Source organism: Alosa alosa, chromosome 9 (genome assembly GCF_017589495.1).
Source record: "Alosa alosa isolate M-15738 ecotype Scorff River chromosome 9, AALO_Geno_1.1, whole genome shotgun sequence".
Classification (NCBI taxonomy): domain Eukaryota; kingdom Metazoa; phylum Chordata; class Actinopteri; order Clupeiformes; family Clupeidae; genus Alosa; species Alosa alosa.
This window is the reverse complement of record NC_063197.1, coordinates 22,011,949-22,022,746: the sequence shown is the minus strand read 5'-3', so window position 1 is coordinate 22,022,746 and position 10,798 is coordinate 22,011,949. Positions and strand designations below refer to the sequence as shown.

General features: G+C 42.2%; 1 protein-coding gene across 2 annotated transcripts; it reads left to right on the top strand.

The window, feature by feature from the left end:
* Positions 1 to 2,132: 2,132 nt before the first annotated feature.
* Positions 2,133 to 10,226, top strand: serbp1a (SERPINE1 mRNA binding protein 1a). 2 transcript variants are annotated; one of them, XM_048252233.1, is made up of 9 exons: positions 2,133 to 2,487; positions 4,472 to 4,655; positions 4,936 to 5,076; positions 5,189 to 5,257; positions 5,572 to 5,646; positions 8,044 to 8,218; positions 8,398 to 8,436; positions 8,542 to 8,730; positions 9,106 to 10,226. In XM_048252233.1, the coding sequence occupies exons 1-9, from the start codon at positions 2,235 to 2,237 to the stop codon at positions 9,163 to 9,165; spliced, it is 1,185 nt and encodes a 394-aa protein (XP_048108190.1). In that variant the 5' UTR covers positions 2,133 to 2,234; the 3' UTR covers positions 9,166 to 10,226. The 2 variants fall into 2 exon arrangements, with proteins under 2 accessions (XP_048108190.1, XP_048108189.1); XM_048252232.1 differs by having other exon boundaries at positions 5,186 to 5,257.
* Positions 10,227 to 10,798: the final 572 nt, after the last annotated feature.

The following is a 10,798-nucleotide window of genomic DNA, read 5'->3' as shown; positions in this document are numbered from 1 at the left end:
AGCCAGATGCTCCAGTGGAATGTCGTTAAATGTTAGATAATGAGTCTCGGACTCAAGAATATCGTCATCAATTCCGCTCAGTTTTGGGTTGCAAAAAGCCCAAACCATACCGCAGAAATAGATAAAAAACGTCGCCATCACAAAAAACATCAAAGCATAAGATTCAATCATTGCCTCGCTCACGGAATTTGACATGATTCACTCCTGAGGGTTTTCTTTTTTTAATTAACAGGTGTATTTAAAAGTCAATCTAGTTCAGAGATGTTTTGTATGTGGTCCCGTTCCCATATGACGCTGCGTTTTGTTGATGCTGCATCACACCCCATTGTGATGATGCCATCAGCAACATAATTTCATTCTATTTTGTAGTAGACTATTACGTGGTCTACAACATCAAAACGTTTCTAAGCACTTCTATGCATGCGTGCCAGAAATATGTCTTTTGTCGACTGCTTAGCCTATTTCTACTGAAGATGTGACCAAACATTTTGTTTATGTCTATATCTCGGAACAACCCTCACTGACAACTTAGGTCACCTTTCCTCATTTGTCAAAACCACATGTAAGAAGTTGGGTGTTATCTTTGACTCTGGGCTTTGTCTTGATAAACATGTTTTAAATGTTTTATTGGAGCTAGTATTATGGCATTATGTTCTATTGCTGTATGTCAATTGCTATGTGATTTAATGTTTTTTTTTTAGCCACCATGTGCCTAGTATAACATCTTGCCAATGGACTACAGTTGAAAATTAGCCTGCTGGCTAACACTGGCACATTTACAGAAATGTTGATCAATGTGCACTGTCCTTTAAATAAAAAAATAAAAAATAATAAATAAATAAACAGATCTCTGTTTAGGCTACTGTCGAGAGGAGCTTTTATCAGTTAAGAACCATCACCAAAACTTAAACCTTTTCTGTCATATCACAACCTAGAAGCCACTCATGCCTCCATCACGGCTTGATAGATAGATAGATACTTTATTGATCCCCAGGGGAAATTCAAGGTCTCAAATAGATAATTGATTAGGCCTAGCCTACTGCAATTCCTTCTATCTGTCTCCCCCAATCACTGTCACGCCGCAGATGGCCCAGAACGCTGCGGCAAGGCTGACTGGTAGGCTACACAAAAAACTGGAGCTTATTACCCCAGTCTTTATAGCCTCCCTTCACTGGCTCCCAGTCCATTTAAGGATCCAATTCAAGATTCTGCTAATGGTTTTTAAAGCACAAATGGCCTTAACCCAATCTACATCTTTGACCTCAGCGTAAGCTATATAAAAGGAAATTTTACTTAGGCCTATGTCTATGCAACATCTCTAAAAAGAACGTGACAAAACGTTCTGTAGCCTATCGAGTTCATCTTCATATGGCCTATTCAATCCAAGTGTCTTCAACACACAAAAGCCTTAGCCTATACTGGTTTAAGGCACAGTTGTTGTTAGCTGATATGTTGTGTTCGCCTCAAAAGGCCTCCCGTCCATGAGACAGCGTGATCTTGGCTGTTATTAGGCTTTAGGCTTATTTCATGTGCGCCCATACTTTTAAGACCACATACAATGACAGCAGATCTGACATCAACATGTTGCACACAACAGCTCATTTAGGCTAAGTGGCATAAGTCACACACACATGGGGCCAATACGGAAAACAATTGAATTGCGCACCACAGAAAAAAAGAAACACTGTTTCAGTTGTTGTCTACTGTTAACTGCGGCCTAAACATTCTGATAGCCACAAGGAGCACCTCGACAAAACAGTGGATATGCTACTGTTATAAAGAAAGTTATTTTGTACGAGTAAGCCTACATCTATCTTCCATTTGCAATAACTTAACACTTAGCGTTGTCCATACAACTTTGCATAAGTCTGCAAACTGCCATCTGGAAGTGTTCCAAACATTATTAAAAACAGCTACATTCTTGACAGGCTTTTCAGGTTTGTGGTGAAAACGCATCCCTCAGCACGTAAACTGACAGGCAGGCTTTCACTTGAGGCAAGTGCATTGTTCGCTTGGCATTGTTGGGACTAGTAGTTCTCCTACCATTGCTCTGTGTATAGCCCTGGCCTGTCAAGACTACATGCCCCACATGGCGCAGGAGTTGAAGTCCCGGATGTCTATCACGCCGGAAGAGAAGGCAATTCCTTTCCCAGCCATCTTGTGGCATCAACTAGCGAAGTGTTCGCACCAAGCCTCGTAGAATCGGAGGAGAATCCTGCTGAAGGGGCGCCATCATGCCCGGACATCTGCAAGAAGGTTTTGGCTGTGTTGTAACCAATCGGTTCGACCAGCTATTAGACGACGAAGATGACCCATTCGAGGTTTTAAAGGAGGCAGAAAAGAAGAAGGACGCGGTTCCTGGTGGTGCCGCCAAGACTGCTGCCCAAGCTGCAAAGGTGGCCAAAAAAGAGTCTCAGAAAGACAGGAAGAACCCTGTTCCCGAGAAGAAAGAAGAAACACAGGCACCCGTAGCCCTTAAGAAGGATGGTATGGTTGTTTACTTAATCGTCTGTCCATAATTTGAAGACTCGAATGTCTTGGTGCAAGTTGCGCGCTTGAAAGTCCAAGCCCCCCCCATGAGGTCAACATGGTCCCTTTTGTGTAGCGTTAAGGGACTTGGGATGCTTAGCAGAAAGTCTTGAATACGTTGTCGGTTTTCCTGCGAATTTTGCATTAACACCCTTAACCTCTCACACTTGAGAAACATGTTTTCCCCTCTGTGTATTTCTGGTATGTGTAACTAACATTAGCCTACATCTCCTGTGGCTTAGGCCTTTAGTTCACACTAACTTGGGAAAGTGGTCTTCGTATTCATGTTGACAAATTAACGTTAATGTGCGCGCGATTCCATGGTGGTGTTATGTGCTCTGATATAGCTTGCATTTAACGCTAACAAGGTGCTTGTGTTCCCGCCATGTAGTACTCAAACAAATCACTTAATTGTTGGTCTGGTGTGAAATCACACAGTGACTCAGTAAGACTAGCAAGCAGGCTAACTTAGCCGATTAGCTCACGTATCATGGATGGCTAGCAAGCTTTAGCGTTGCGTGACAAACCTCGTGGCTGAAGTTAAGGATGTTAAAGCGTCAACAAGCTTCAGGATAGTCACTCCCTCGAGTGCGTTAAAGTTACAGGCGCACATGAAGGGTAGTTTGTGTACTAACTTTTGAGTATCACGATTTCTACAAAAATGCTATTTGCCACTCATCTAGTAAAGTTGTATAGAAGTGGTATTTGTAGGCTGCTGAATTGTTGAAATAGAATAAGAATAGGGGACGGTAAAATGTCGACTTGTCTGTCAGATTGGGCGAGACCAGAGAAGACCAGACAGGTGCACACACGAACGTGTTAGCTAGTTACCAGCTGCTGGGGTGTGTGGCTAGCCTCTGGCAAATGTCTATTTTGGTAGGTGGAGGGAGGGCTCAACCAATCCCGCTGGAGGCAGCATCCTGAGCCGAAACGCAGCGAAAATAATGGCGTTAATCTGGCTGGTTTGCCTGTATCTTTGCCTCAAAGTACAGACCTAATGCCCACTACTGTGTGATTTCATTAATACATAATAGTTGAATACATAATAAGTTCAAACCATATTCAGGAAGGTGTGTTTAAAGCCAAAAAAGGTCACGTGGTGTATTGGTGTGAAACACTAGCGAATAATAAAGGATACCCATTCGATTACAAAACGATTGTGGATGTACACATGCACCTGGTCCTTTGTGTTTGATAGACTACAAACATGCACATTTTAACTTAATTCCTCCTCTAATTTACTTATCCAGTAGAGCTATATCTAAATCCTAAATATTTGTGTCCTTTTGCATTACTAATGAGCTAAAATGAGCTTTGTATTTGGCTAGTGAAGCTTCAGAAACTGGTAACATGGATGCCACTACTATCAACAGAGTAGCAGAGTTATACTAAGAGCAGAGAAGCAGTTATATTAAAGCTATTTTTACATTCACACAAGCAGTAACATGCTTTAAAAACTGGCTAGCATACGAGACCCAATGGATTTTGTATGCGTAACATGTTTTGCCAGAATCTATATCTTCATTCATTGATCCCTGTGGTGGACTAGTTGGGATGTTTACTTGGGCTATTTACTACTAGATGTTGTGTGTATTGCCAGCATTATCTGTAAATTAACATTCCACTCATCTTGACCACAATATCTATGTAAAATAGGTTAGGAAAGGTTGCTTGAATTAATCATGCGAACATGCATATTTAATTACATTGTTAATAATTACAATTCTTATAACAATAATTCACTTTCCCTTGCATTGGTGCAGAAACCTGGCACAGATTGATCATAGTCTGAAATTAGTTGAAATAGGTTAAGCACTAAATCCTTTCAGTAGAGCTGTAGAACCGGGTAGTCCCTTTTCGTCATTTATTAGCTTTCAGTTGTTTCTTGAGCTGGTTGGCTACCAGCTGTCTGGGGTCTTAAAGAGCCACTTTTCTATTTTAGGGATGAGGAGAATGGGCAGAAGACCTGACCAGCCAGGCCAGACAGGGTCCCAGCAGCAGGGGGGTCAAGGGGAGGGGCGTCCTCCCACGGAGAGGCGGACAGACCGGAGGCCACCACGTGAACGCCGGTTCGACAAGCCTGCTGATGAGAAGCCTGCTGAGGGAGGAGAGTTCTCTGTTGAAAAGTGAGTGACACTAATGATTTTTGCTAAATAACGATGGCTTTCTTTGCAGTGAAGCACCAACACCCTGTGTGAAAGTCAAGTCATATGAAAATATTTTTTTAAAGGTGAAATAGCGGGGTGTCAAGTCATGTGTTAAGTATCACACATAAATCCTAAGCCTTTTTTTTAGTGCTTTATAAAATAACTAAAAGAAAACAGCAATATTGTATGTATTAAAATGCACAAAAAATTAATAGGATAAGATCTAAGGTGTGATGCTTGTCTGCGAATGCACCCTTAGGCCTGCTGGTGACCGGCCGTTCAGGGGCCGTGGTGGCGGCAGAGGCGGGCGTGGAGGACGCGGCAGGGGCATTGGCAGAAGCGACGGCTTTGATGCTCGTGGAAAACGTGAATTCGACAGACACAGCGGCAGTGACCGATCGTAAGTCATGCGTGCACAATTGCTATTGATTTATTTCAGCATTGGTCTACTTTACAGTCTATGTTTTGTCTGGTACTGTCTCCACACTAAGTATAAATTTTTGCTTCAGCAGCCTGAAAGCTGAGGAAAAGCGTGGGGGAAGTGGATCTCACAACTGGGGGACTGTCAAGGATGAATTGAGGTTAGTTTTGAAGCGAGATGAACTGAATCTTAATGTTTGTGAATTTGCTTTGAGTCATGTCATGATGGGTATCTACTTGGAACAGGATAGTAAAGATAATTAATAGTTAATTGGAAATGGCCCACTCCAATAGAGTACCGAAGTGTGACGTTCCGTTTTCATGACTGCAGTGTCATTGGAATTCGAATATGTGTGATTAATGTAGGTTTTATTGTAGTTATTGTTTACTGTAGTTGTGTGCTAGTGTAAACTATACTTTTATGCGAGTGTGAGTTCGGCTGTTATTGAATTCTCTTTTCACCCCCCCCATGCAGTGAGCTTGACCAGTCAAACGTTACTGAGGAGACCCCGGAGGGTGAGGAGCACCCCCCTGCTGACTCTGAGAACAAGTGAGTATCCCATCGCTACAGTGAATGCAGAATCACACCCACATAATGACCATTTGTAGAATAAACAACCGGCTGCGTACTACACGAGCACCAGAGCGGTAGATTAGATTCAACTTTATTGTCATTGTGCAGAGTACAAGTACAGAGACAATTAAATGCAGTTTGTGTCTAACCAGAAGTGCAACAAAGCAGAAAAGTGCAATGTGATATACAAAGTGCAGTGCAGTGTAGACAGTAGTATACAGTTGTTTTCAGAAGGTGGTTTAGAGTACTATAAATGAAATATAAGTATGTGCAGTGTATTAGCAGTAACCTTATAAGAGCAGAATAAATATGTCTATGTAATATGAACAATAGCCCTTTTCCACTGACAGAGAACCGGTTCCAGTCCTGTTGGCGAACCAACATATGAACCATTCACAGCAAATGAAACCGTTCGAACATGGCACTTTAGTTCAGAGGGGAGAAGGCTAAAAGCATGAGTTTTCCCTCTGTATCAACTGTTGCCATGAGTAAACAAACTAGTCAACTAGCACTACACTGCAGTCATTATCTAGCATTTTACACAGCGGTCATGTCCTCCTGTTTATACATCTAATTAACTTGTTTATGCATGCAATACCCATTATTTATGACGCATCCTTGGTTCTGTTCAAATCTGGTGGAAGGTTCACTGGCCAGCTGGTAAGAAAGGCTAGAAAGGTTAAAAACATTCTGAACCGATCCGGTTCAAGAACATATTCTTAAGAGTGTCACAACTCTCTCTGGCTCTGGCAAGCAGAGTTGTAAATAAAGCCAGTTTTGCATGCTCTGAAATGAGCCTTTACTATTGCTACTAGTATTCATGTGAATATTGATTCTCGCGTATGCGTCAGATTCATTTTTGACGACGTGCAAACCAATGCACCAACTGGACACGGTATGTGTGGCAGCCATGATGCGCACGCGTTGTTAAAAGCAAGTATATCCAAGGCCAAAGTGTGATACAATTTCTAACAACCTGTGCTTTCTGTCTGCATCCGCGAGCCGGTATGGAGCTCTGTTTTGATGCTTCCACCTGTAATCAGCAATGTCCTTACTAGGGATCGACCGATATGTTTTTTTCAGGGCCGATACCAATTATTACCAAAACAGGAGGCCGATAACCGATATGTAAAACCGATATTTCACTTGTCAAAAAGGGGGGTAGATAGTAGCCTAGGCTATGGCGATATGCTGAAAATTTTCATTCAAAAGCATTTAATTATGCTAACTTTTCTTTCTTCTTTTGATACACAGTTGTCTATCAACTTGCATCACAAGTGTAAATCCTGTGTGTCATGTTAATCCAAGAGCTGACTGATGGCAATTATTTCCATAGGCATACACAATGGGCTATGTGCTTGTGCTTGTAAGGGACCTGTCACAAAGAGGATGCTATGCCATCGTGTATGTGAGTGCACGAGAGAGGGATAGGGAGAGGAAGAGGTGCATGCGTGATGGCAAGTGTTATGGTTTAATAGTTTAACAAAACAGTTAACAAAATAGTTCTTAGGCTATTTAAGCATGCAATTTGTGTCCATATGTAGGCTATAAGCTACACTTCTGTGAGCCTAAAAGGCACGTAATTGCCAGCTCAGGACGCGATTTAGTTCAGGTCTTATTAAATTACGGCTGACCCTGGGTGCCTGTAGTCTTTTCTGACAGTCTGTCAAAAAGCAGCAACTAGACTTTTTGACGTTCGCTATCGCATAATTTAGGACTACTATGTAGGCCTAAGGGATAACGTCTGCCGAGGTGTCCCGTTATTCACAATTAATGGTCGAGGCGGATGCAAAGAACTCCCGAAGCGCAGCACCCTAGTTTGTAGGCTAACTAGTAAACGGTAGGCTATATCACTAACGGGCATCAATCGGGAATTCGCTAAATGAAGGAGGTGGGTGCTTTAGGCTACTTATTGATCAGGATCAAAGAGACAATAGCTTACAAAGTGGTGTTTTTGTAATTTCAGTGTAGTAGATGATTGTGATTCATTGCAACTTCAGCAATGTAAGGTAGGCCTACCTTCCTTACCTTCGAAAATAGCTCCGTACAGCTGAAGCCCAGTCTACAGTAAGCCTCAGTGAGAATTCTAAACTTTCTCCGTGTTCAGTTTTCGATCATGATTGGCTGCATTCGTGCTAACTAACAAATCAGACGGTGTAGTGGGCGGGACAGTGCTCTCGACCACAGAGTAGCAAATGCAGGGAGTGAGAAACGCTTTACAGACAAAGTAGCGCGTTTCTTTCTTTATCCATTTCAGTATCGGCTTATCGGTGGAAAAAATGACCGTTACCAATTATTATAAAAATGCTAAATATCGGCCCGGCCAATAATTGGTCGATCCCTAGTCCTTACCATTGGCATGTCTCATCCCAGGGAAAACGAGGCCGGAGAGGTGAAAGAGGAAGGGGCCAAAGAGATGACCCTGGATGAATGGAAGGCCATGCAGGATAAGGAGAGAGCCAAGGTGGAGTTCAACATCCGCAAGGCCAACGAGGGAGCCGACAGCCAGTGGAAGAAAGGATATGTGCTGCACAAGTCTAAAACTGAGGTAGCTGTAGTTCCATGAATTATGTAATTGATGTAGTGAAATACTTTGCTTAGGAACCTACAGCGATTGTATTAAAAATTAGATTAATTTAAACAACGTGTAAAAATATTTTATGGTATTAATCCTGAGTGTCCAGTATAAAATGTATTCTAATGACATTTTTCTTTTTTGTCATGAAGCCTGGCATGATTGATACTGAAGGGGATATTGAGACAAAGGTATGTATGCATAGTATTCAGGAATTAATTGCTGTTTAAGGTTATAGCAATAATCTATTCAGCTGTGTAGACCGAGATGTACTGACCTGAGTAAACTCTTCTCAGACCGACGATGATCACGCCTCAAGGAAGCCAGCCCATGACATCACATCTCAGCTGGAGATCAACTTTGGAGATTTGGGACGCCCAAGCCGCGGACGCGGAGGTCCAAGGGGGGGCAGGGGAGGCCGAGGAGGTCGTGGAGGCCATGGACCAGAAACCGCCAGGCCGCCACGCGGTGGTCGCACTGATAAGGTAAAATCTAGTCTGATGCCGTCAACTTGCAGACTCGGTTTTATTTGGCTGTAACTGGTGCTGTTGTAGGCATCTATCCTCTCATACCCAATATTTTAAAGTCACCAAAAAGGCAAATTAATAATAAAATGTAAGTAATATAGGTCTAGAAATGAGGAAAGGTACTACAAAATTGGTAACGGTTCCCCAGTGGTTGTTACCAAACTATCAAATAAGCTCCTGAACAAACAATGCTGCTATCTGTATGTAACATTGAATGTGTAACAACTTACATTTTCTATGTGTTATCTTTTGTGGATGTGCAACATATCTAATACAATTAATGCAATTGTGAAGAGACTGATCTGGGTGCTCTGTTCTCATCTCCTCCTGTAGCCAAGTGGATTGTCTGTCCCGAACGTGGACGACCCTGAGGCCTTCCCGGCCCTTGCCTGAGTCCAGTCCCAGTGAGCTGGACCTGGAGCGCCCCCGCTGGGCCCCTCCTCTACGAGGCTTGCATGCTTAAGGATCCTTCAGCAGATGAAATGATGGAAGACTGTCATCCATGCCATTCACCCCTGAGGACTGAAATTTTACCTGTTTTAAAAAAAGGAAAAAAATTAAGAAAAAAAAGGAAAGGACTTCTTGCTACTCTGAAGCAAATTATTGGTAGAGGTTTTGTATTTTAGAAAACAAGGTAGCAGGGATGTTTTCATACAGTATTTTTTTCAGAGGTTATGCATTCTTCGTGGATACTTTTTGTATTGCTGCTTGAAAATGCGCATTTTCAAACAGATGTGAAAAGTGCAGCAGTAAGCGTGTGGTATCCTATGGGTTGCGTTTTGTTATTGTAAACAGTTGCCTCCAGTCAAGCACCTTGGGGATCAGACAAGCTCTTACTATGTTGAGTATTTCTGAAAAGGTTACTGCCTTTAGTAAATTGTCATTTGAAATAGGCAGAACTTATCAGTTCTGTTTAACTCAAGGGGGCCAGCTACCAGGGACATGGTAATATGGTCCCTGTGAGTTTCTTGGGGAATCTTCATGGAAGATTCAAGTGTTAAATGTTAAAGATGTATGCCAAGTTCATCCATCTACATATGCCACTGGTGATTATGAAACTTAATGTAAGATGAGTTCAAACAACCCGATGACATGAATGTGACTTAAAAAAAACAAAAATTGAATCTGGGGAAAAACAAAAATCCATTTGCTATGTGTACTCTACACCACTTAAGTTCTTTAAAAGCCCATCAATTTGATAAATGTTTACATGATGCACTCCTGTTTACTGAAACTGATGTAAACTCACCTGGTAAGCCTGTTCATGAAAAAAATATCTGTACAAGTGATCATTCTTTCGTATCCCTTATGCTTTACCAACAGCACTACTGCGCAATTGCTCTGAAAGAAATACGGTTGTTCAGTGTGGAACAACTGAGAGCTTATAAAATGTGTGAATTCCAGCCCTGCTATTATATAGACCTCTGTCCATAATTAAAAAGATGGTCGATTCATTTTTGATTGTAGTGTGGCGTTTTCAACCAGTGTGTGAAATACCTTTTTTTCTTTCTTTTTTTTTTTTTGTATTCCGTCAGCAGCAGTCTTTTGAATCGGCTTTGGCCGTGACTCTTAAAGTATTGGAGTTAAGCTTTTCTTTCTTTGTAGCGCTATCCTATTGTGTGCAGAAAGAATTTGAAAGACAACTGTTTATCCCACCCCTCGGATTGAGCCCTGCCAATGGTGTATTCCCAGACCCAACATCTTGATGTGGGTCTAGCTTGCCAGGCTACATCTCCAGCTTAATCTCTCCGAAACCAATCTTTTGGTATTCCCAGCTAATACAGCTATTCTCAGACAGTTCAGCACTCAACTTTGGCCCATCTTCACGGACCCCAGCTAAAACGGCATGTAACCAAAGTCCTTTTAGGCAAGTCCCCTTCACTCAGCGGCCATATTGCAGCGCTTTTTGGGCACTTATCGGGCATCTATTTTGGCAGACATGCGCATGCTCAAGGCTTCACAACACCAACCTTGCTCCAGCGGAGAGATCACAACACATGATTGGCTCTATGTATTCACATGTCAA